This window comes from Parasteatoda tepidariorum, chromosome 5 (assembly GCF_043381705.1).
Source record: "Parasteatoda tepidariorum isolate YZ-2023 chromosome 5, CAS_Ptep_4.0, whole genome shotgun sequence".
Lineage (NCBI taxonomy): Eukaryota > Metazoa > Arthropoda > Arachnida > Araneae > Theridiidae > Parasteatoda > Parasteatoda tepidariorum.
Window position 1 is genome coordinate 12554455 of NC_092208.1, and position 26671 is coordinate 12581125.

Consider the following 26671-nt stretch of genomic DNA (forward strand, 5'->3'; position numbering starts at 1 on the left):
TGTTGAGCACTATTGAGTTTTATTTTTGCTTTGTTGAACACTATTGAGTTTTATTTTCATACTGTAGAGCACTAAAAGCATATTGCTATTTAAATATAACTTTTTATGTCAAATCATTTTCTGACTGCTTAAATATCCATCTTTATTATGTTTTTAAAAGAAAATTTGCAATTAGTTATAACAAGCATGCATAATTAGTAATGTAGTAAAATCCTGATTATGTGTATCTCTGTTATGTAAAAATTGCTTTTCAAATAATGTTTCTATTTAAAAAATAAAAAACAGTTTATTTTATGTTTAGTCACTGGGTATTAAATAGATCATTATATAGCAATGATAGCATTATATATACATCGATAGCATAATAATGCATAACATTATATAGCAATTTTACCTTACCACCAAATTAAAAAAGAGTAGCATCAGTAGAAATTAAATGATGAAAACTTCATATTGTTAAAATTATTGCTGATTCTTGTTGAAATAGCATTCATTTAGATAGGTGGTGTGTAATTTTAAAGAGCTACATAAACTTGGGCAATTTATTGGATACATACTATTATTGGGATAAGTGTTGTCTTATAACAAGTGATGCAAGCAAATTTTGAGTATAGAAATCTATGTTACAAATCGGCACTGAAAATTCTTATACTCGATGCATCAAATATTTAAAATATTCAGTGTTTCAAAAATAACTCTGTTTATTTTATGTAAAATTCCAAAAGTTTCATTTTGTCGAAATTGGCCTTAAAAATGTAATCTTGTTTCCTTTTAAACTTATNGACGGTTTAAACCAGTATTATACCCTTGTCATGTCAAAAACCACTTTTTGACGTCAAAAACCCAACCCTGTTAAGAAGTAAGCAAATTCTCACCAACTCTGAATATGTCATTGAATACGCCTAAAGCTCTGAAAAATTGACTAAACTTCAAAAAGATTATAGATTTTGTGGATCGGATTGTGCTAATGCTCAAAAGTTTGCATTACAAAGTTTTAAAATTCTAACTTAATATCTTTCATATGGTAAAGTTGAATTAACTGGATAGATTTTTTCTGCTTTTCTTTTTTTTTTTTTTTTTTTTTTTTTTTTTTTTTNTTTTTTTTTTTTTTGTTAATAGACCTATCGAAACTCTGTGTCCTTTTAGACAGCCAAAAATATTGAGTTATAATACTGAAATTTTGTACAGATATTCCCTGTGGCAGAATCGTGGCGGCATTGTCGCAGAACGTTACACGATTCTTGCAGAAAGATTTTTCTTTTGAAAAGTGAAAAAAAAATTTTACTTTTCTTTTTTACAGAAATTTACACATATTTGAATCATGCATTCAGATAATCAGTTTTTACAAGCTCAATTTACGTCGATAGTATCTTAAATCAATGTAATGTTTTGATTGTATTTTCACCAGTTATTGATATTGATTTTCACATGGATTTTAAATATCCCAATATATTTCAAACTATATGGGAAATTCGAATCGTGCATTTGTGAATTTTTCTGTGTTATTGCTATTGATTTCTCCATAGTTTTTAAATCAAAGATTTTTAATTATTTTTTTTTATTGTGATGATTTATTTACATAATGTGAGGGAAATAACAAGATGCGAGAATATCACCCATAATATTAGAATAAAAAGTTATTACATGTTCAAATAAAAGGAATTATATAGTTTTTTTTTTTTTTTTTGTAAACGTAGCGCTTTTGTTTTAATTTAGTGACATATATGCTTATTATTATTAAAAGTATCTTGCGGAAAGATATTAGTGCTAGAGAGTTTTGTCGCTGATAGCTTGAAAATATTCTGCCACATTGCAGATATTCATTGAGACAGTTGAAAATATCAATTCAGGAAATTTTACCCATAGGACTCCTAAATGGACAAATCTAAATTTCGTTGGCAAATTCTCACTCTGGCAAAGCAGAAGATTCACTTTTTATTATAATATTTGCAATTTTGTTTTAATGAAACTTGAAGAAAATAGTTTAATAACTCAAGAGATTTAAATTTGTCTTAACCTCATTTTTTTTTTTTTTTTTTTAATTTTAAAGATCAAGTGAGAGTGTGTCATTTATCAAAATTAAAAGTTTATAGTTGATCATTGCAATTAGATAACCATAAACCTCAATCATATGAAAAATTTAAAAAAGTTCTTTTTTTTTTTCAGTAGTAAACTGAATACACATTATTTTAAAAGCATATTTGAACTGTAAAAGCTTTTTTTTAAGTATTTATGTATTTATTTTTAATGTGTATCCAAAACTTTAATAATGCTAAATATGTGTTTTTATTTAGCTGAAACATTTTTAAAAATTTCTGATTTCTATACATTCATAGGTGGTGTTTTGGAAGCATACTGGAACAAAGTACGTGAAAAAGAAATTACAATCGACAAAACTCAACTGAAAGTTGGGGAAATTTTGGAAGAATTAAGTGAAACCCTGAGTACTTATGAAGTATCAAAACCAAATTTTTTATCAAAGGTTTGTTTATCTCAAATTAATAATATTAATTATTAATGTTTATTTGCTCTTGACATATTGACATTTTTATTATGGCTGTAATAAAATTATCTAGTAAAAATCTTCTAACTCACAAGCACTATTTATGAGTTATTCAATCGTTCATGTTAATATTTATCAACCCCTATGCTAACAGCATGGGGGTTGAAGAGGCTTCTCCCTTAATATCTCTGGGGGGAGCTGACATCAATTATTTTTTGCTAAATGTGTAAAATGTTGATTTGTTATCAAGTTCTAATACAGTTTTATTTATTCACTATTTTCATACTGGAAGTAAGACTGGTGTTTTTTTTTATAAGAAACAGACTCTGTTTGTGAGATAATCTAGTATAACGTGTTACCTCCAACCTTTGAAAATTGGTAGTGCAAACTATTTTTTCAAGTAGTAATGAACTGAAGTAGTAATGACATTTTTAAAACCAATAGAATTTTTATAAAATCTTTAGCTAAACTTAGGATCATGATGTTTTCATTTCCTCCAACAACTAAAAGAATATTTTATTTGTAGTCTGAGAAAATATATTTTAGTGAAGAAAATATATTTTAAAGGTAAATGTATTTTAATAACTTAGACAGGGTTGCTACTCCACAGGGAAAATAGGGAAAACCTGGAAAATACAGGGAATTTAGAAATCGCCTATAATAACAGGAAAAATGCTGGAATTTTTTTTTTTCTTTACAAACTGGGAAAATACAGGGAATTTTGTTTCTTATTTTCGTTTCTTAAAATTGTGACCACTCAAAGCGTAATCTATGGGGTATTTAAAGATGATATTTTAGCTATGCTTGACTATTTCATTTTTTATAGCATTATTTAAGTATATTCAGCTGTTCCTTTTTTAAAGCAACAAGGTGTGTAGCGTTTTTAAAAAGTGCTTAAAGGTGCTTATTTTCGTTTTCTAAAATCCCCTGAAGTTGCCTTTTTCATTGGGTTAAAAAGTGCTTAATTTTCCCTTTTCGAAAATGAGATTTTTTTTCTTTACCATGTCGATTTTCGCCACATATTATACAAAACCATATTATTCAACGTTTTCACAATTCATTCAACCACAATCTATTTTGGCATACCGTCAGTTCATAGCATATGAAAGCGCCAATCATTTTACATGTTTGATGAAATACTTGCGGGTCCACGTGTGCATCTACTGAACTGGGTTCCATGAGATAATTGCATGCTCATTTGCAACTTTGCTGCATTTTGCAAGATATTCTCGATTTCAGACTTCATTTTCCACCCTCTGAAATCAAACCAAAAAATATCTTGATCATTTTAAAATGGCTAATATAATCAAGAAAAGTATTCTTTGTCAGAAACTGTTATTTTATCATGATCAGTGTAAAGTCTTTGAAAATTATTTTGCATTTTGTTAATGTATATAGTGCTTAAAAATATTTTTTCTTTGAAAATTATTTTGCATTTTGTTAATGTATATAGTGCTTAAAAATATTTTTTGAGTGCTTAAAAAGTATTTAAATGGTGCATATTTTTTGTTCAGAGATTTGGCTATGCACCCTGAGCAATTAAAACTACTATAGTTAGTCCAATGTAGCCTCATATAATAGCACTGTAATTGTGTTTCCTCTTAATATATTGTTCATAATATGTACAGGAAAAACACAGGGAAATTTTTTCCAGGTTTAAGTGACAACCCTGTTAGAATTAAAAAAAGTTTGTCCTCCTGAAGTTTGAATTAATTTAAGCATGTTATAAAATGTTAGGAAACTTGATGGCCAAAAGTTCTATAAGAAATTTTGAAGAATTCTGATTTATTTTGAAAGTTTCTTCTTAATTTACTGCCACTTGAAAACACAGTTTTTCAGAACTCAAATGTTAGAAGGTATGTGCTTTGGTCTATCTCGCCTTTTTTTTATCTATGTTTAAATATTTTTGTTTAGTGGTAGATAAAAATTCCTTCAATTCTATATATTGAGACATTTGTTGCTGTTATGGAAAAATATTTTCTGAAACTTTGAAATTTCCTAGTTGTATGAGAGTATGATAATGTTTATTAAGAATTAAATTTGTATGAAAAAAATTTTTTCAAATTTCATTATAGCATATTTAGTTTGAATCTTAACATAACTTATTATTTTCCTGTTACATTTTTAAAATTTTGTTTAAAAAAATATGTAACATGACATTTATTTATCTAGATATTCAAAACGGAAGCAAAGAAAAAACCACCTAAAGGCATTTATCTCTATGGATCAGTTGGTACTTTTATATTTATTATTTTGCTTCCTTTAACTTTAAAAACAAGTATATGTGGTCTGCAAATTGATGTCTCAAAATGTATTCATGTACTTGATGAAGTATGTCAAGCATTATTACGGAACAATACCTTTTCTAAATTAACCTATTTCAGGGTGCGTAATTTTTTTAAAAAGTGCTTAAAGGTGCTTATTTTCATTTTTCGAAAGCCCTTAAAGTTGCTTTTTTTCATTGGATTTTTTAAAAAATGCTTATTTTTCCTTTTTTCAAAATGAGATTTTTCCTTTACCATGTTGATTTTTGCTACGAATTATGCAAAAAGACACAGTTCACGTTGTTCTATTCAACGTGTTCACAATTAATTCAAACCCAATCAATCTACTTTGGCGTATTGTCAGTCCGTAGCGTATGAAAACACCATTTGTTTTACATGATTCAAAATTTCATCATTTTTGACAATTGTCCAAAACAATGGCAAAAGGTTTTTTTTTCTCTCGACATGACGGTTAAAACAAGATAAAACGATCGATTTTCAAAAACTTAACAACCTTGCCTAGTTATGATATTTTTTGAGTGCTTGAAAAGTGCTTAAAAGGTACTACTTATTTTTTGTTGAACAATTTGGCTACTCACCCTGTATTTAATTCTGTATTGTTTAACAATTTTATACCAGAATACAAAGTCTTAACTGCTAATAAAGGAGGGGGGAGACAAAGTTGATCTGGGTAAAGTCGATGGGGAAATTTCGTACAACAAAGCTGTAGTATCAGACTGTGTATTTTAATTATACAAAAATGTAAATTCACAAAGTTTTACATAAATTTCTATATTTTCATTTTATAATTAAATAATTTAGTAAAAAAAAACATTATGTGACATACTGAAAACTCTAAAATTTTCTGAGTTTAAGATCATTCTAAGGACCATTATAAATTCAAGGTCTATTACTTCATTCTGCCAAATCTTTAAGTAAGATAGTTTTCTTTAGAAATAAAGTTATTAAATATATTCCTGTTATTTCCTTGATGCTTTGAGATTATTAAAATGTTGCTTTACATGTTCTTGCTTGAAGCTTTTCAATTATTAATTGTTGTAGTTGAACACAGCACCTGATTTATCATAAGGCCTGAGAGGCCTAGGGATCCCATATTTCTAAGGGCCCCTTTTAGAAATATGGGATCCCTAGGCCTCAATAAGGCCCTTATTATTACAAATAGTTTTGTTTTTACTTTTCCCTTAAGAATTGTCCATTAGAATTATGAGCTAACAGAAATTTTAATAAATATAGGCTCAAATTTACTAATATATCATTTACTCATGTTATAAATAATTTAAAGACACTTCATACATAAACAAGACTTACATTTTTTAAAAGGTATGACCCCCGTGGGCAGAATTGCAGCGACATTGTCGCAGAACGTTACACAGTTTTTGCTGAAATTTTTGGAAAAATTTTGGTTTTCCTTTCTGCATAATTTCTCAAAAAAAAGAAGAAGAAATTTCCGCAGAATTTTTTTCAAAGATGTCTTTTTTGCGCATCAGAAAGGGAAAAAAATTCACCATTTTTCTATTCTCATTTAAAAAAATAATGATCTGTAAGGACTGGCTCCAGCTAGAATTTCAAAATACTAATCTAAAAAATTCAGAAATCGTGATAATTCACTCTAGAAATGATGTTCTTTCTTTCATTTTTTTTCTTTAAAGAACTCCATGTTTTACATATACTTATTTGAGTATCTCTTTTTTAAAAGCGTCGTATTCGCACAATTCATAATCTTTATTTTGGAAGTTACTGCCTGGATTTTACAATTTTTAATTTATGTACGAATCTTAATCAGCTATGGTTTAATTTATTTATGAATTTTCATTTGTGTAATGGTTTACAAAATGTGAAAGCGGAAAAAAATTGTGTATTTTTCCCCCTACAAAATGCGAGAATATCGCATAAAATGTTACGATTTTAAAAAATAGTAATTTTACAATTAAAAAATTTTATTCTATACTTTCTTCTATAAAAACAAAGTTTCTGTTACTTTAAATTAGTAATTGTTATAGTTAAAAGTATCTTAAAGCAAAATATTAGTGCTAGGGAAGTTTGTCGCACAGGGTTCCCACGGTCCTTGAGAGTCCTTGAATTTTTTTTTGCTAAATTTAGGTCCTTGAAAGTACTTGAAAAACGTCTTAGGTCCTTGAAAAACTTGATAGGTCCTTGAATTTGTCCAATACTGCCGGCGGCCCTTTTTATAAAACACCCGCGGATCTTTCTCGTTCNTAAAATAGAAGAGAATAATTTTTAAAATTGGTCTTAGATTAAGGTCCTTGAAAATTTTGTTGAGGTCCTTGAAAAGTCCTGGAATGTCCTTGAATTTCAATCTCATCATAGAGTGGGAACCCTGTCGCAGAAAGCCCGAAAAAATTCTACCACATGAGGTTATGACCAGGGAGTTCCCTGATAGTTTTGTGCCTAAAGCCCCCACATTTATAAATCAGGCCCTGGCTAAACCAAATGCTGACACTATTGCTCATTGTGTTTTTTTAATTGATTTCATACATCTGATACAAAAATCGCAATTTCAAATCGAAAAATGAGCTGGAGATTTTTATTTTACTCAGATTTACAATTTTAAAATAATTATTCAATTTAATGTTCCTGCATGGTTACCAAAAAAGTACCAAACATGGTACCCAACTGCTACTGATTTATAATTAAAACAATAGTACAGTATTATGAAAACAACAGATGAATTCCTAATAATGACCTTTTGCTTACAGCGAGTGGACTAGAAAAAGAGGATTTAACATGCTTGCTAAGTATCACATTTAAAAGGTTAAAAATTATTAAATCTTAAAATATTTTAATAGTGTTCTAATTAAAATTCTTGGATAAATGGATCGTTTTGTTTTTGAAAAGGAAAAAAAAAATGTGATTTAAAACAGTACTCATGTCACTCAAAATAAAATTTTGCGAGATGTGTTAATGAAAATGACCTAGTTTTGAATATGATTATTTGTAATGAATAACTCTGAATTAATGTGTAAATTTTAATCTATTTAGGCTGTGGCAAGACTATGCTAATGGATCTATTTTATGAAAAATGTCCCCTGGAAAAGAAAAAGAGAACACATTTCAACTCTTTCATGTTAGATGTTCATAATCGTTAGTAATATTTTCTACATCTTTGTACTTTTCTCTAAACATTTTTAGTATCTTTTATTTATGTTTACAAATATTTATAGCTTAATGGAAAATGTTTCTCTAATAATGTGAAAAATTATATACAAATACAATAACTTTTATAAATCCTAACATTTTTAAAAATTTTATCCATATTTATAATCTGATATTAAATTATTTTGAAAGTTTAAACTTATTTTGGCTCCTTGCCGATTGTAGCTGGTGCAACAGATCGCGATACGAAAAAATTCTCTCACAAAAAATTACTAGTTTGGATAAACTTGTTTGAAAAATTTTAGTTTTCAATTCTTTTTTTATTTGCCATAAAAATACAAATTAGTGTATTAGAACAGTGTTCATAGATTGAGGTTTCACTGTATTTCAGATGACTTAGCTAAGTGACAAAACTCCTGATGAATAGTAGTTATCATTTAATTTCATCATTTGAGTGCTAATTTGTCATTTAAGTGCTAATTGTCATTTAAGTGTTAATTCAGAACATGAAAAACTTTTAATGTAAAATACGTAAATAATAATTAGAATTATAAACTTTAGTTGCTTCAGCTTGTATAGTAATATGAAAAGAAGGGCTACTAAAATTTCTTTTAAAAAATTAAAGGAAAGCAACAAAGACAACATTTCTTACTCAACTTTAATAAAATAAAATAAAAATTGAATAAATTATTTCGTGTTGTCTCTAAGACGCACGAACCGTTCTATCATCAAATAAAAATTTGGAGATCTTATTTACTATTAATTCAAAAAGAGAGCTTGTTTTGGGCAAAACTTTTGTATAATTTGATTTTAAGAAGAAAAAATATATCACAGTTCAAATTTTTTTAATTTTAAATCTATTTATTGGTATTCTTAGGATGTGTTAGGATTTATATATTATTACAGGGTGCATAGCATTTGTAAAAAGTACTTAAAGGTGCTTTTTTGGGGATTTCGTTTTTAAAAGCTTTTAAAGGTGCTTTTTTCAGCTGGTGTTTTTAAAAAGTGCTTTTTTTCCACAAATAATTTTTTTTCTTCAGTGATATCTGGTGAATCCCATACATTTCACGAAAAATGGGGTGTTTGCTACGTAATCATTCACGCGGACTTCATGTAGTACCCACGATATGACTTGCGCATGCGCGCACACTTAAAACCGAAATCCGAGTGCTAGAGAATATCAGATCCTTATGAAATGTTTTTCTTTTTAATTTCATTTAATTTTATTCTTGTTTATTTTATTTTACTTCTAACACTTTTTGACGTAGGGGGTAAGGGTACTTTTGTTCTGAGTTCAAGGTCAAGTTGAATTCACTCGGTGATGTGGGAAAGTACTGATTGTTTCGATTTACGCCCGTTTCTTTTTGGGTTTTTTTTAACGCTAAAACTGTTTATAAAAAGTTTTTGTTTTTCAATAATATCATTGATTGAATATGAATTTTTTGAGTGCTTGAAAATTTTTGTAAAGTGCTTGAAAAGTTTTTAAAAAGTGCTTATTTTTGATTCAAAGATTTGGCTACGCACCCTGTATTAGTATTAACTATATTTACATATTAAGAATTAAATATTTCAGGAATAGGTATTATTTTAAGCAACAATAGTAAGTATAGCATAATGATAATTTAAATTTTTAATATATCAGATATTTTAATTTATTTTTAAAAAATTCCATTTATAACATCATGCCATGGTTTTGGAATATGTCTCTTGCATTTTATTTTGGTATGGTTAGCAAGTCTGAGTCTATAGCAACGCTGAAAACTTTGAAAATAACTTTATTATCATTGACTTATGAAAATGACTTTATTAGGACAAAAACAATTATATAGGAAATAAATACAGTGAAACCTCCTGGAAAGACCACCTCTTTGTATGACTTTTGGGTGGCACAAATTTTTTTCCATAGACTTTGTCTTGAAGAAATCCTTTAGGAGAGACCCTTAAAACCTGTCCCAGGTACCAGGAAAACATTTGCACCAAATGTGTAAAAGGTCAAATAACGAAGCACAAAAAAAATGAGAAACCAAAAATTTAACATAGCAAATAAGAAGATTAGAATGTATTCAAAATATTTGTATGAGGCTCTTATTTAGCGAGCTCTTTTTGACAATAAAACCTCATGTTGCAGGCAGATTGCACTAAAGACGATGCTATCAATGATTTACTTTTAGAGTTGAAAGTTTAATTAGAAATAAAAAAGTCGTTTTGAAAAAAAAAACATCTCAAACCTACTAATCTCTTCTCATCTTTTAAAGCTAACTAATTTTTATTATATAAAATTAAATGCAAACTTAAACGAAAAACACAATTGTTTATTTATTTAAAATAGCTTTATCTTTCATAATTAATGAGTTTGTTTTTACACAGAATTATATCATTTGGGATCATTTTTATAGATGCTATATTTTATTAATAGATCAGTCTTTTAATGCGCCTACAGAAGTCGCATTTCCACATCAAGACACTGACTAAAATTAAAATCGTTTGCAAAAAATCACGTATGTTCCATAAAAAATTTTATGTCAATAGAGTTAACGTCTAAAAACGACCAACCTCCGTCAACGACAGTTTTTTACTTTAGAACTGAGAGTGGTCACTCCTGAGAGGTTCAACTGTAACTGAAAATTGTTTTTAATATTAATTTATTTTTTTTAAACTTTTAATATAAAATTCATTATTATTTGAAGGCATTCATGAATACAAAAAGCAAACCTTAAAACAAGGCATACCTGGAAAAAAGTCCCTAAACTATGACCCTATTGGACCTGTAGCAAAATCTATAAGTGATGATGTCTGGCTTCTGTGCCTAGATGAGTTTCAGGTATTTTAATTTCTTAAATTTATGTTTTGTATGCTTAGTCAAATGAAGTACAGTTCTTGGCCAAATTATTAGACGCACTATAAGATTCTTTCGCATCTTTTATTTCGTTTCGGGCTCAATTCGTCCCATGATTCAATTTTCTTTATTTGTCATATGCTAGCTTCGGAAACCTTCGATCTTCATGCTATTTCGCGGGTGGAAAATATTTTTGCATTCACGAGGGCCTTCAGGTTTTTTAGATGGTGAAAGATCGCCTTTTTTACCTATGATGAAAATGTTATTTATTTATACACTTTACACAAAATAAACAAATAACTGCTTAGTATAAAACTGCAAAACAAATAAACACAGCACATAAAGCCACAGAAACACGTCTGCAATTGACGCGTGAGAGAACGCGACTGAAACCGGTTTATGCTTGTGTATGTACGTGTATAAATTTATTAACAATGCAATACGTTAAAAATAAATACAAAAAGGAAGTATATAAAAAATTTTATGATTAAATACCGACTACATGTATGTTTAAATATAAAAGTATTGCATATAAATTCGTGCAAAACATGTCATTATTAAAAAACTACAGTGAGTCCAATATGCCAAGGACTGTATATCATTAATTCTAAAGCATATAATTTTCATTTCATTAGTTTGTGCATGTTTATCTTTAGATAATCAAATATTTGTATAGTGCAATAGATTACCAATTTTGGCTAGTTTTGAAAAGTTAAGGCACTGATTATGAACTTCATTTTCTATCATTCTTTTACATTTAAATAATAATTTAATTATGTTTGATATGAATAAAGTAAATATAAAGATATACTATTTTAATTTGTATCTAGTTTACGTATTGAATAGCTAATTATATAATAACTTATTTAAATTTCGTTATTAAAGGTTAAAATTATTAAAGCAAATGCAGTTTTGTAATCTAATTTAATCTTTGTGTTGCATTAATAATGTATATCTCATGACTATAGCTACATAATATACTTAAAGCAACTCTGTACAATTTAACTTTTACCACATGCCTATTGTAAACAGACTAGCTAATTTATAAAATTGTCGGAAGTCTTTCAAAAATATTTTTAGCATTTTAAACAGAAATCTATACTGAGCATTGTACAGTACACAAAATAAGAAATTTTTTAAAAAAAAGGAAATTTTAATTTCTCATGAAGTATAGCATTCAATATAACATTCGAATTTTACATTTTTTAAACTTAAAATTACATAATTAGAAATGATGTAAAAACTTCGGTACCGTTGTAACTCATTTTTTAAATTAAGGTAAAAAAAAACTTTTTTTTAAGGAGTTTTATAATTTTATGCAAAAATTATTTGATTGTTTTAATTAATTCCAAAGATATGGTAAAAAGCCTTAAAAAGGAAAAGCCAGAAAAACCGATTAATTCGATTACTCTCCCGCTTGAAAAAAGCAGGACAATATTTTCCTGATTTTTTAGTCCCTCTCCCCCCTTTATGTCAAAGATCAGAAATCTTCCATCGTACAAAAATATCTTTGTTCTGAGTTTTTGAATCTGATTTCATAACTTAAAAACCATCTGCACAAATTCACATTCAAGTTTTAACCCCTCGAACTATTGTAATTGCATCTAAGTGGAAATCTGATTACTATAGCAAAAGTCACTTCTTAAGTGTCTAATTTTTAATTTTGCACATTATACTCAAAGTTTTTATGTTAAAATACTATGAATCTCCTGAATTCTATGTTGGTAATTATTTCACGACTTTTTGTCTACTCTTACAAATGCATAAAGTTTTCCTGAATTTACTTAAAATTTGTATATAAGAATACTAACTTCAAAAATGAAATCGTAGATTTGAATATATTTGTAATTTTCCCAGATAAATCTTTAGAAATATTTTCTAATTTTAATATTGAATAAAATATTTTTTTTTATGTATGAAATTATTTATTTCACCAATATTTATTATAAATTTAGACAAGTGTGTAAAATTTTGAACCTATGCCTTAATTGATTTAATAGTTATACGAAATTGAAGGACAATTTAACTTGTAGTCAGTTCTAAATCTATGTACTGATCTTCTGTTCATTGTTGTAAGCATTTTCTCTGTTGTTGTGAAGGATTTTGAACACCATCCTAGTGTTCAAAATGAAACTATTGTGACAATGAATGGTGTTCTGAATGAAAATAAAAGTAACCTATGCTCAGTGCAGTTAATTTTTATTTATTTATTTCAATTTAAAATTTCTTATTCTTTTGGATAATGAGCCATCAAATAAAAAGATTATGTGTAAGAGGCACAATGAAGTAATCAAATGAAATGATTTTTCAAGTATTAGATTATTATTTGCGAACCACATTAATAGAAGCATCATGTCAGACAGTTAGTTTATTGGATTAATGAAACAGTTATAAAACCAGTGGGTTTAAAATTAAATTATTGCGTGCATACAAATGAAATATAAATAAATTATGTTTACGGACATTACTTCAAGAAGTTACTTTCACTTTTACGTTTCTTGTTGCTCTTACCAGTTTATGTTGTAGTATGCTAAGTTTAAAATTTCATTTATCAAAATGTTGAGTAAAAAAATAATAAATATAATAAACAACTTTTACTTCTAAGTAATGATTTAAAAATGTTATATGGAATATAAAATCATTCTATTCATTATAATTTTATATATATCCCAAATAACTAATGTTTTAATATAAAATGCATATGCAAAGTAGAAAGTTTGAGCAGACCTCAATCTAAATATCTTATAGAATTTGACTCAATACAGACAATATAGTGTACTCTGTATGTGACTAAACTATTAAATTCAATGCTTTTTAAACATGAGTGCTAATAAACAAAAGAACTAATTAATAAATTTTTACACATCTTTTGGTTAGAAAACTATAGTGTTGCTTTTTGTCTTTGGTCTGAGATATGAGAAATGTTATTCTGTTCTTAAACTACCATTTTTTATTTAATAATTAATTGCTTAATATTAAATTTTGTATTATATGGCTCAATTTTAAATTATCATCTTGTTATGGTTAACAAAAAAATAATGCTCAATCTTCTTAGATTTTAATTATCTAAAATTAGCTTTTCATCTTTATGAAAGCATTATCAGGGGTGAAAGACCTTCACAAAAAAGCCGAAATCCCCCTTTTCTCCCAATTTTTAAAACTTCCGACAATGTTACAAAAATGACCCCCAAAAGACCCCCCCCCATAACTGCCTTAACCCTAGCCACCTGATCGTTAGCCGTACTTGGAACAGACTTTTTTTCCTGCAGTAGCCTTCTAAAAAAAATAATTTTCAGGAGAAAGCGAGTAGAGTTTCCGCATGTGCGCCACTGCCGTTAAATTTTTTGGTTATTGATTCCGAAACAGTTTAGTTTCAGCTGGCCAAATTTGATCCGGGTTCTCCTCCTTTGTGCGACTCACGTTGAATTGAGCATCCATATATTCTAGTTTTCTCGACTCTGATAGTTTTAAGTTACTGTGTTTGTCCGTGTACATATTTGTTTTTTTGTTTACTTATGTCCTTTTCACGTGGTGCATTGTAAGATTAATGTATTTTGCGATGGAAGTCAATTTGATAGACAAACACAAATTACGTACAATGGATGCTGCTGAAAAAAATTCAATCCAAGTTTGATTCGTTAAATGAAACAGTCAAAGTGACTAAAACTGTTAGCAATAACCAATCAGAAGATATTGAGATGAAAGTTAGTGACTGTTTTAATTTAAAATCATTGACTGGCAAATAATTTAAAATGATGATTAATAAGCCTTATGTATTGCTTAATTTTCTTTAATATAGTAGTGGTCAAAGACGTTAAAAATTAAATTTAAGAAAAGCTTAAGTTTTACTGTCAAAATGTTTTTGCCACCTTAAATATAAAATAAAAATCTCTTTTGGCAAAGTTAGAAGTAATGTTTTTATTTTTATTATTGATATCACAGTATTGCATAGAACCCTCCCTCCCCCACCTCCCAGTGTCTGCTTTGTAAAAGTTCAGCTTTTTTTTTGTCCACTTTTATGCCTGCATTATTTAAATTAAGCAAAAGTTTCTTTTAATCTTTTAGATTTTTATGGGCACCACTACAGCTAAAAGATCATAATCGAAACAAATATAGAAGAATAAACTAATGAGAAGAAATTCAGATTCTACTATTCTAAGTTTCTTTTAATCTTTCAAACTTTTATGGGCATTCCTACAGTTTGTTATATCGATAAACTAATTTGATATTAGCTAAAAGACTATAATAGAAACAAATATAGAAGAATAAACTAATGAGAAGAAATTCAGATTCTACTATTCGCTAGAAATTCAGATTTCTACAAGATTCTAGATTAAGTTCACGAGTTATCATTTTTGTTTTGCAGGTAACTGATATTGGTGATGCTATGATTTTAAAAAGATTGTTTACTGCAATTTTTAACAATGGGACGATTCTTTTTGCTACATCTAATCGAGCACCAGATGGTAAGGCAAAGCTCTAAAAACATGTATTTTTATTTAATATGTTGGCTGCCAATCTCTTGCCAGCGTATCATAGTCACTAGAAATGCCTCTTGCTCTAGCATGAGATTGACAGTGAACCTGTTATTTTATTGTTAGAATCAAATAAAATTAAGTTGCATTTTATTTACAGATTTGTACAAAAATGGTTTACAAAGGAGTAATTTTGTGCCTTTCATTGGTGTTTTGAAAGTAAGATTCATTATTTTAAATGTATTTTGATGATACTGATTTATGTAGCTTGAAAAAGTTTTACTGAAACCAAAATATTTTATTCATTACTTTAGAATTACTGCCAGCCTATGTGGCTTGACTCTGGCATGGATTACCGTCAAAGATTTGCTGGATCAAACGTTAATTTTTTTGTGTGAGTTTTTTCAGACTTTCTAACATGTAAATTTTTTTTTATTTTTATTTTTTATTTTTAACTTATTAGTTGTGTCCAAGCTACAAGCTCTGCATGGAATATAAAAGAGATCTATTTATTTGTTTATAAAATATCCATTTACGTTGACTATTTAAAATATTTCTGACCTTGGAGACTTTTTGTATTCAGTGAAGAAAGTTTTGTACCTTTTGCTGGTTTTGAATTTTTATTTTATTTTTTTATGAAGAAACAAAGGACTCAAAAAATTTTGTCAAAAATAAATAATAAGTTTGTCTATTAGTACAAATTTTTCGGTGAGCAAATACTGCCTGTCTTTAAAGGGGGAAAAAAAATTCAAATCAAAAAAACTCGTCCACGATACAATATTATCTTGTATCTTGCACCACAAGATACCTTGGACTATTGGATGATACTACCTTGAGGCTCTCTCATTTATAATTTTTTTTCTTTTAACTTATTTATTGATTAAATTAAGATATTTTTAAAATTTTGATTTATTTTTCATGTGGCTTACCGTATATTCCGGCGTATAACGCGCACTTTTAATACAAAAAATAACATAACATAATCGAATATAAAAAATTATAGATTAAAAAAATTTAAATATTGAAAAATACTTTTATTTTGAAGAAATAACATACCTTTACCTATATACTTTATTGATTTTCGTTATTACATAAATAGCTCATTATATTCGTATTGCATAAATAGTTCATTATATTCGTCTTCCGTTATTTCTTCAGACACGTCATCACAATCTTCATCATCTGTGTTACCCTCATCCATAAGTAAACAGTCATCTTCTGATTCGTTCAGATTATTTGAAATGCTGCATTTTTTGAATGATTTTCTAATCATCTCAGGCTTAATTTCATCCCATACTTTTAATGTCCATTCGCAACTGTTTCCAAACTTGCATGACGCATATGTCCTCCTTTCGTAAAGGTTTTCTCGCCCTCCAACATCCAAGTGTTCCACAGTTTTTATTTAATTGGCTTTAAATGGTTTGTTTCAGCAGCCAATGGCTGAACTAATGGTGTCAATCCGCCCGGAATAACTGCCATATCGGTGTTACATTCTTTCAGCAATTTTTTTTGTATTATCTGTAAGGTGGGACCTAAACATGTCCCACACTAAAAGGCACTCTGGTTTTCTATTGATACTAGACGAGATATTGTACATATACAATCCAAATTTTCTTGTGCGTTATACGAAGAGTATATCTTAAAATTTAAAAAAAGTTATTAGAAATTACGGATGTGCGTTATTCGCCGGAATATACGGTATGTAAACTGAGATAAAGTTAATCAGAAACAGAATACCAATTAATAAAATATTTCAAAAGTTTATCTTTACTAAATCAGTAAGTCTACTTCACTAAATCTAAAGTATATCTTTACTAAAAACATAAAAATGTTTATATATTGATGGTGGCATCATTCACAGAGAAATATATTCGTGCTAACTGGATCTGTTGTACATACCTTGAACCGGTTCAAGGTACAATACAGAGAAAATTAAAAGTTACTCTAAAATACTGCACCGCTTTATATCTAAAATTCTGATTAGATGACGGCTTTGTATTTCACGTTCATCAAAAGATATTGTTGAATAGAGTAAATGTCTAAATCTCTCCTATAAGGAAAATTAACTGAATCTCCTATAAGGAAAATTATGTTTTCATAAACATCTGCGTAAGTTGTTTCAAGTATAAATGTGATTAAATTTCTCTTAACAATTAGCATTTTTAAAATTTTTTACATATTTATTTTTAATAATATCACAATGGAATTCAGTATTTCAGAATGTGATGCTAAAGCTGAACTTGATAATGCATTTAAAATTCTTGCAAGCCATGAAACTGACAGTAAGTAAATGTTTGAATTTTTTTTTATCTTTTAAACGTTGCAAGTGTTAAATTCATAAGTGTTTATAAGATGATTTTTTTTTTACAGCTGTCCGTCCAAAAACACTGACGATAAAAAATCGGAATGTGAGATTCACTAAAACTTGTGGCAGAATTCTAGACAGTTCTTTTGAAGAGCTTTGTGATAGGGTAAGTTTAACCTATTAATAAATATTTTCTGATATAATATAAACGTTTAGAGCATCAAAAAGCTTATTTTATGTGCGCTCCTATTATAATTTAAGCTCATTTTTGTGTTCAACAAAATTCTTATCAATTAAAATTTTGGCAAATAGATTGATGGTTCTTAAAAATTTAATGCTTTTTGTACTCAAAAGCATGCAAATTGAATGTTTAATCTGGGCGACAATAATTATTTTTAAGTAAAATTTCAAAATAGTAATAATTCTCAACTTTTCTTTTAATTAACATATTCATTATTCAAACTTTTTTTTAAAAAAAAGTTTCTGATATATTGCACAGTTTGTATTCAATTATTCTTAATAAAACTAGAACATTTTCTTCTTAGTACAGATTTTAGCAGTGTATAAATGTTAGTACTTTTGGTTCTTTAATATTTACGTCGCACAAGAGCTGCACAATGGGCTATTGACGACGGTCTGGAAAACATCCCTAAGAATGATCCGTAAACGACATGCGTACGTCACATCCCGTTTTACAAGGCGGACACATTCACACACCATCCATCAAATCGTAATCAATCTCCAATCCAATACCCGCAGAGGTATTGATTTGTTATTGGATCTTGGGAGACTTTGTGAGCCCGACAGATTTAGTGTACACTAGTCACTATTTTGTCTTCGTCCGGCAGGGATCGAACTCACAACCTCTCGGACGAGTGCCCAATGCCCATACCAGCCAGGCTATCCTGCTAGTAGGGCATATATAAATATTAGAAAGATAAGAAATTTCTTCTAATGTTCTAATTTATGAGTTCCACATTATATTTAACATTAACAAGCTTTAACTTAGCTTTAGCAAACTTTAACTTAGTGCAAAGATTTTTTTTTCCTGTAGCAAATAGAATAGAGTGACTTACAGAGGTGCAACCCATGATAGAAATATTAGGATAAAATGGGAGATATTTTGGAATATTCCTACAAACCACTAAATCTATTGACAAACGTTTTTTAAATTAAAAACTTTTTTATTAAAAAATGTATGTCATTACCTATATTCATTGATATTTATCAATGAGCCACTAATAATTCTCCATTACTGTTTTAATTCATTAATTTTACCTACATATATAATTAATTTTTTTTTTTAGTTTTTAGCAATTTATTGAAAATTAATGTTTAGAAAACAGCCAAAAATGGTTTTTAAAAAAATTTGTAGCAAAATCCCTTTAGTACCTCTAGATAATAATACATATTTATTACATTTAATTAAATTTATTTCGGTTGTTCAAGATTAACATTTATAAGAAAATTCGATTATTTTACACCCTATATTATTTTTACTGCTTTTTTAAAAAAAATTATTCCATGCTTCAATATTCATTTACTTTAACATGAAATTTCACACGTTTACTTGTTAATAAATATTACAATATCATTGTTGGAAGTAAAGTTTTTCAGGGTTTGTTTAAAATGCATTATAATTATTGAATTTTAAAAAATATCGCTTTTATTTAGTATTTACTTACTATTTATTTATCTCTTTTTTCTGGTATATTGTTGGAAAAGTATTTCAAAATTTGTTTAGTATGCATTATACAGTGTTTTCATCGCAGAGAGAAAATGGGTGAGAATTTCTCACCCTTTCTCAAAAACAGGGTGAGATTTCAAAAAGTTAAGAGAGATATCTAAAAATTTAAAAAAAAAAAAAAAAAAAAAAAAAAAAAAAAAAAAAAAAAAAAAACACAAAGAAACTTGAAAAAAAATAATTTCTTTAATTATAATACATTTTTAGCATCTTCTAATTTTTAAAGCATTGAATATTTTTTTTTTGCATCATCATATGGAAAATGTTCTACATCTGCTTTTTCATCAGCTATTCTCATTATGTTGCTCAAATGCGCGTTTGTTTCGTTTTGATCGTTTCTACCCACATTTGTTTAATTTTCATTTGTCCGTTTCGGAGTAGAAGATATTGCCTTTACAAGGTATTTGTCCATCTTACATTAATGTGCAAAAAATGTGAACTTCTTACATGGAGAAACCTTACCTACGGTAAACACGTGGTTGCAGAGAAATGCGTTCTGAAAGAGGCTCCGTGGTTCCGAGGGATGGTGTTCTGAACAATACTGGTAAATAGGGAAGCTAGATAATGGGGAAGATGGTGAAAATAATGAAAGATCCAGGAAGAAAAGTGAAACGGATTTCATTCTAATTGGCGCAATGAGAAATTTTTTTCAAAATGCAAGAAATTCCCGAATTTTAAAATTGGTTTATAGAATGCGCGAATTTCTCGCGTTAATCATTTTTTAATGCGAGAAAAGAAAAAAATATGCGAAATTCTCGCGTTCTCGCGCTGTAGTGAAAACACTGATTATAGTAATTGCATTGTAAAAACATTCACTTTTAATTATTATTACTTATTTATTTTTGTGAAAAGAAACCCATTAAAACATTTTACTAATATTAGTAATATTTTAGCCTTTAGGTGCCATTGACTACTTATATATTAGTCAAGTGTTTGATGTGGTTATCATCAGAAACATACCTCAAATGACAAGAAAACAGAAATCACAAGCTAGGAGGTTCATAACTATGATTGACACCTTTTATGATAACAAAGTAAGAAAACAGTTTTTTTTTTTGTAATGTTTTTAACTGACAATTTTGATTACGATGTCGTATTTATTAAAAATGAATCTAAATCTCATTGTATGTAGTATAAATTTGATATTTCACTTTGAAACATATAGTTTCTGAAGTAGATGGACATTTAAGTTATGAGTTTGCTTTCTTTTTCAGCTATTTCTTTTTTTAGTATGCAGCTAATTTTTATATTATGTTTCTACCACAAATAAGTTATTTATTACTGTGAAATATTGCTGTTTATTCGTACATCACAACTCGTAATTTAAGTAAACCAATTTTGGACTTTTAAATAAAAAATTTATAAAATAGACCTTACAAATTTATATTTAACTAGAGAAAATGGAATATGGTCATTTTCACAAGCAACTGAGTGATATTATGATTTTTTATCACAGTTTATTATGTTTTTCTTTCAGATAAATCATAATCAAATTTGTAAAATGCTTCTTGGATAAATTTATACAAGAGTGGAATGTTTGCTTTTGCAATGCAAAAGAAATAATTTATGCTTGTAATTTTTGGCAATTTTATGTCTTTTTCATTCTATTTTAACTTTTTGATCGGACTTTTCCCTACATAATCGGCTAAATAACAATATTATTTTCCTTGTAATAATTTCATTTAAGCATATAGCTTAGAAAAAGAAACTGAAAATGTTAAAACTGTTAAGAAACTGTTAAAAAAAACTGAAAATGTGAGTCAAACATGTCTTTTAATTATCTGAAATATTTGCGCTATTTTCACAGAAGACACTTAAAATTTTTGACATTTTTTTCAAATCACTCAAGAAATTCATTGATAATTATTCTGCTAACTTAAGAATTTTTTAGGTCGTGCGATTTCTTATATTTATCAATAAAGTTTAAAACTTTCAGAGATGTGAGAGTCTCATAATAAATTACAAATGAAAAGAAGCATTTGTTTTACACCCTATGCCATAAAATGTAGCAATAAGCTTGTAACTTCTACCGATTACTTTGGTTGTTATTTACAATAATCGCATCAAATTTCGTAAACCTAGCTTAAATATTTATTGATTTATGGATATTTTTATTAGAAGCTAATTTTTTTGTTTTTTGTTATAACTTTTTAAAATTTTCAATAAAATTAACAACAGAATTGAAACAATTTTTAAATACAAATTTTTTTTTTATTTGAAAAAAATGACATTTGTTAAAAATTTTGTAAGATACGAGCATTTAAATTAGTTCTCTCACAATACTAATGCATAGAAAAAAATTTTAACTGTTTCATTTACTCCCTGAAGAAATCCCAGCTTCTCAGGGACTGGCTGTTTCCCCCCACCCAACATTGGTACAAGGGAAATAAGCCTGGACTATCCTTGACTCTTTCCTTTGAAAGGAGCACTTTTTCTGCACCACTCTCTCCCGCCTAGCTACCGGCAATCTGAAAGGTCTACTATTTTCCGAAGGAACTAAAACCTGCCCCCCTTTCAGGGGCTGATCCAGAAATTTTCCCTGGAGGGTCATAGACTCAGGTCCCCCCCCCACAATTAATTTTTTTATAAAAAAAAATGTTTTAAATATTTTTTTTTTGAAAAAAAAAACATTTCTAGTGTTTTTAATGCTTGTCTTCTCATTTATTTTTTTCATAATGAACAATAGAACAATACATAAATAATTCAAGTATTCAAAATCTTTAAATAATAAATGTAATGTGTTTTTTAGAAATTTTGGCAAATCTGTCAATGATTTTTTCAACATCCAAATCAATTTCTAGATGAATGTTTAATAATGCGAGTCCATTTAATCGTTCTTGATTTTGAGTTGCCAAGTTTTGAGACGTCGAAGAGTTGAAAAGGAACATTCTGCTGTTGCTGCACTAACTGACAGAGTTATTAAAATATGAAATCTCAACAACATATTGATTGATGGGTACAAATCGATGTCACAGGCATTAATAATCTTGGAAAGATTGTTGGGCACTTCAAGTCCTGTTTCTGTTTCACACTGCCATTTTGCCACCCATAGACTAAATTCTGTTCCGACAACTTTTATGGAAGCATTTAAGAGATTCTTATAAAACTCAGCAGTCTCACGAACGGCTGTAAGATCTTCTTCTGTAACAGTTTGACGAGGTAAAAAAACTTGTAGATTAAAAAGTTTCATCACATTTGGGGAAAGTGAGTCCTTTAAATCTGTTAAAATATTATCTAATAAAGGAATATAAATAGCCTTCCGAAAGTATTCTTCTGGGGTCTGGTTTGGCTGATTATTATTTCTTTGTGTTTGTCGAGAAACTATACGTTTTGGTCGCAGCTCTGCATTTAATTGTTCAGCAACATCTCGAGCTTCAGAAAACAGTTGTTGAAAAACAGTATTGGCCCTTTTTCAATGAAATTATGACGAATTTTGTTTTAATCTTTTGGATTATGATTATTGAAACAGTGAAGAACATAATTAGATGGGGGAAAATCGATTTTTCCGACCTACTTAGGTGTATATGCCCCCTTAAATATTTTTTAAAATATTTTATTTCTTTTGTAAACTAATAAAAGAATTATTATTTTTATTTCATTTTTTTCAATTTAGGGGGGTCATGATTTTTTATGATCAAAGTTGACCTTTAGTTACTTTAGTAATATGTCAGGGTGCGTANAAATATTCCATGCTTACAATATTCATTTACTTTAACATGAAATTTCACACGTTTACTTGTTAATAAATATTACAATATCATTGTTGGAAGTAAAGTTTTTCAGGGTTTGTTTATTTAGTATTTGCTTTATTTATCATTATTAGTAACATTATAATATTACTAACATTAAAATATTACTAACAATAAAATATATACAATTAGTAATATTTTTTTGTTTGTAATATATATACAATTAAAATATTACTAACAATAAAATTTTACTAACATTAAATGTTAGTAATATTTTATTATTAGTAGTATTTTTTATTTATTTATCTCTCTCTTTTTTTTTTTGGAATATTGTTGGAAAAGTTTTTCAGAATTTGTTTAAAATGCACTGTAGTAATTGCATTTTAAAAAAATTCACTTTTAATTATTTATTTATTTTTGTGAAAAGAAACCCATTAAAAACTTTTAATAATATTAGTAATATTTTAGCCTTTAGGTGCCATTGACTACTTATATATTAGTCAAGTGTTTGATGTGGTTATCATCAGAAACATACCTCAAATGACAAGAAAACAGAAATCACAAGCCAGGAGGTTCATAACTATGATTGACACCTTTTATGATAACAAAGTAAGAATGCAGTTACATGTATATTATTATGTACATATGTATTAGTAACATGTATATTTGTTATTTTTAAAAGTATCTTGCAGAAAGATATTAGTATTAGAGAGGTGTGTCGCTGAAAGCCCAAAAACATTCTGCCGCAGGGGTCACAGAGTGTTCAAAAATATTTGTTTTCGTTAGTATCATGTTCCTGAAACCTCTAAAATTAATGAGTATGAGAGATCATTTAATCTAAACTCCTCTGTAGTAAATTTTAGAAGCATTAGTAAATACTTCTTAAATTTGAAAGGTATTGAAGTAAATGATTAGTGAACATGTTTATGATTTGAATAAAGAGTTGTAATAAATTGATTTGTTTTTTCAGGTTCGTATCCTTTGCTCCGCTCAAGCCCCTTTGAAAAAACTGTTCCTCTCTGCCGTGACAACTCCTATTTTATTTGAAGATGAAAATAGAGCTCTGATGGATGATCTCAACATCACTAAAGGAAGTGTGAGTTCTCTTTTCATACCTGCCCATAAACTACTGAAATACAATTTTATTTATTTATTTTTACACTGTGGTATCATTTTAAGTGTAGTTTAACTTCATTTAAAGAGAAATTACTAAAAGTGTTTTAGCATTTTAATCACGTTCTTATGTCATCATTAGCACCTAAGGGCTGTAAAGGTTATCAAATACTTGTTTAAATTAGAAGATGGATGATATTGCATTAATTATCTGTCTGTTAATGATTAATTTTTTTTTTTAGATTTTGAATATGATAAAAAAATTTATTTTCTTAAGCATTTACTTTGCATGTTTACATATGTAGATATATGCATATATATGTACAATTTTACCTTGGCCCCAGTTGGGCTCAAAATTGACTTTATATGGGTTCCTTAAGAACATGCACTGAGGGACCAATATTAGGATGGCTAGATTTTTTAATATTGGTCCTAGAATGACCTATATAGGGCCTACATTAGCCAATATAGAACCTATATTGGCTAAATAATGGATATAAAATATCAGGAGAATCTGACAATTCTGTATTGGTTGTAAAGTGGCTGTAAAATATCGGGTGTATCAGAAAATTTTATATAGGGCCAATATCATAAAAATAATGGCCCTTTGAATCCTTACTGAGCCAAGATTCATGCATATTGGCCCTATGAGGGCCCAAGTTATTTTGCTGCTAGGGTATATATGTTGATTCTTTAGCTAGATGGTCATTATACAGTATTATGTTTCTAAATTTTCGTTTTTTTTTAGAATTACTATTTGCTAACCCTTGCTTTCTATTTTATCATACAGATGAAATAGAAAAGTAAACATAATAGCCTTCACATTTCTAAAGGCTCTGTGCTGAAGAAAATTTTAAAAAACATCTAAATTAGAATTATGTTTTTTAAATTAGAATTATGTTTTTCAAACTCTGTCCTTAAGATTCTTCACTTCTGAGGGGCACGATTATTATGTAGGTGAGATATAAAAATGAAAGAAAAATATAAAATTTGAAGGAAGTTATTCATTTTCCTGGGGGCACAGCACATATAGTATATTTAATGCAAAGTTGGTGACAGTATATTTAAATGCGAAATTTAGTGACTGTTTTGATTCTTGATGTTATCAAAAGGAAATAGTTTCTGAATAAAATATTTTCAATATATTTTTCAATTTCTGTGTAGAAAGAAATTCCATGCATTTCTGTTATTTTGCTTTGTGTTAATGTTGCAAACAAAGTGTTATTTCTTTCTTCTTTTTTTTCTTGTCCACAAATGCTGATAATAGCTTTTTTGGGGACCACTGGACCCTTAGCAAATAATTTGGATGTATTTTGTCCGGTAAACAGAATATAATTCAAATTGCAGTTTAAATCACTTGATTTTTACCTTTAAAAAAATAGATTTCATTCAAAAATAATTTTTATTTGGAATAATTTATAAAAATAATTTTTCGTTCGCATTTCATTTTTTAAAAAAATTCGATTTCCTGATACTGAAGGTTTATCCAAAAAATATTGCAAATTAATGTACATAAATTATTAGATAATTTTCAAAATGGACTAAAATAAGTCCAAATGTGTTTTAAAGTTATGTGAAAGTTGTGTGAAACATATAAAATAAGTCTTTTTTTTTATTTAGTTTTAATTTATTTAAATACTAGTATTTTTAATTTATATTCATTTAATACTTGAAAACAAATTGTGTCTTTACAAGTTTGTGAAAATGCTGAACTTAAAAGAAAAAAATACAAATAAAAAGCAAAAATTTATGATCAGTTTTTAATAATTGTATAATTATTTTTTAACCCTCTTAATTTGAAATAATTAGCACTTATATTATTTTTAAATAGTATTGAGCTTTATTAATCTTAAAATATAATTTTAAAAATAACATTTTTGTCCTTTCTTTTTAAATTTTTTTTTTTTTTACCAATTCTGATAGAGTATATAGTGTAATGTTTGAAAGTTAATTTGATATATTATTTTTCTCAAGGAAAATGCTGATGCCAGCCTGTTCAGCGGTGAAGAGGAGGTATTTGCATTTGATAGAACTGCATCTCGACTTACAGAAATGCAAACCGAAGAATACTGGAAACTTAGATCAAGTTCATGATAGTAGCCAATCTCTAGAAAGACAAATAGTTCTTTTACTATTCAAGCTCAGATATTCCCAGTTAGCAATAGTTTTTTATATAATCTCGTTTCAAAGAATAAGTAGATCTTAGGGTTCTTTTTTTATGTACTGTGATATAAATTTGGAAGAAGAAAAAGATATTATAGTTTTAAATCATTTCCTTAGTTCAAAGATGTTTTAGTTCTTTACAAAAGTTTTCATTGTGTCTACACTTGTTAATAAATTTTTCAATTGAAATATCTGTGGTGGTTTCATTGTTCATAGTTGCTACTCTATAGGGAAAACCTGGAAAATGCAGATTTTTAATTTTTTTTCCTTACAAACTTGGATAAAATAGGGAATTGTATTTCTTATTTTTGTCTTTTTAAAAATACAGACCTCTCAAAGTACAATTTATGGAATATTTAAGCATGGTGCGTAGCGTTTTTAAAAAGTGCTTAAAGCTGATTTTATTTTCGATTTTGGTTTTTTAAAAGCCCTTAAAGGTGCTTT

At 27.9% G+C, this 26671-nt stretch overlaps 1 protein-coding gene across 2 annotated transcripts in view; it reads left to right on the forward strand.

The window, feature by feature from the left end:
• Positions 1-26416, forward strand: part of LOC107436685 (AFG1-like ATPase) — a 30027-nt gene extending 3611 nt beyond the window's left edge. For both annotated transcript variants that reach the window (XM_071180998.1, XM_043047636.2), the window contains exons 2-13: positions 2337-2482; positions 4676-4736; positions 7789-7890; positions 10590-10723; positions 15105-15204; positions 15374-15432; positions 15528-15607; positions 17425-17495; positions 17584-17684; positions 20156-20296; positions 23922-24047; positions 26039-26416. In XM_071180998.1, coding sequence (XP_071037099.1) covers positions 2337-2482; positions 4676-4736; positions 7789-7890; positions 10590-10723; positions 15105-15204; positions 15374-15432; positions 15528-15607; positions 17425-17495; positions 17584-17684; positions 20156-20296; positions 23922-24047; positions 26039-26158 — 1241 coding nt within the window. In that variant the 3' untranslated portion in view covers positions 26159-26416. The remainder of the gene's footprint in view (positions 1-2336; positions 2483-4675; positions 4737-7788; positions 7891-10589; positions 10724-15104; positions 15205-15373; positions 15433-15527; positions 15608-17424; positions 17496-17583; positions 17685-20155; positions 20297-23921; positions 24048-26038) is intronic.
• The last annotated feature ends 255 nt before the right edge of the window (positions 26417-26671 follow it).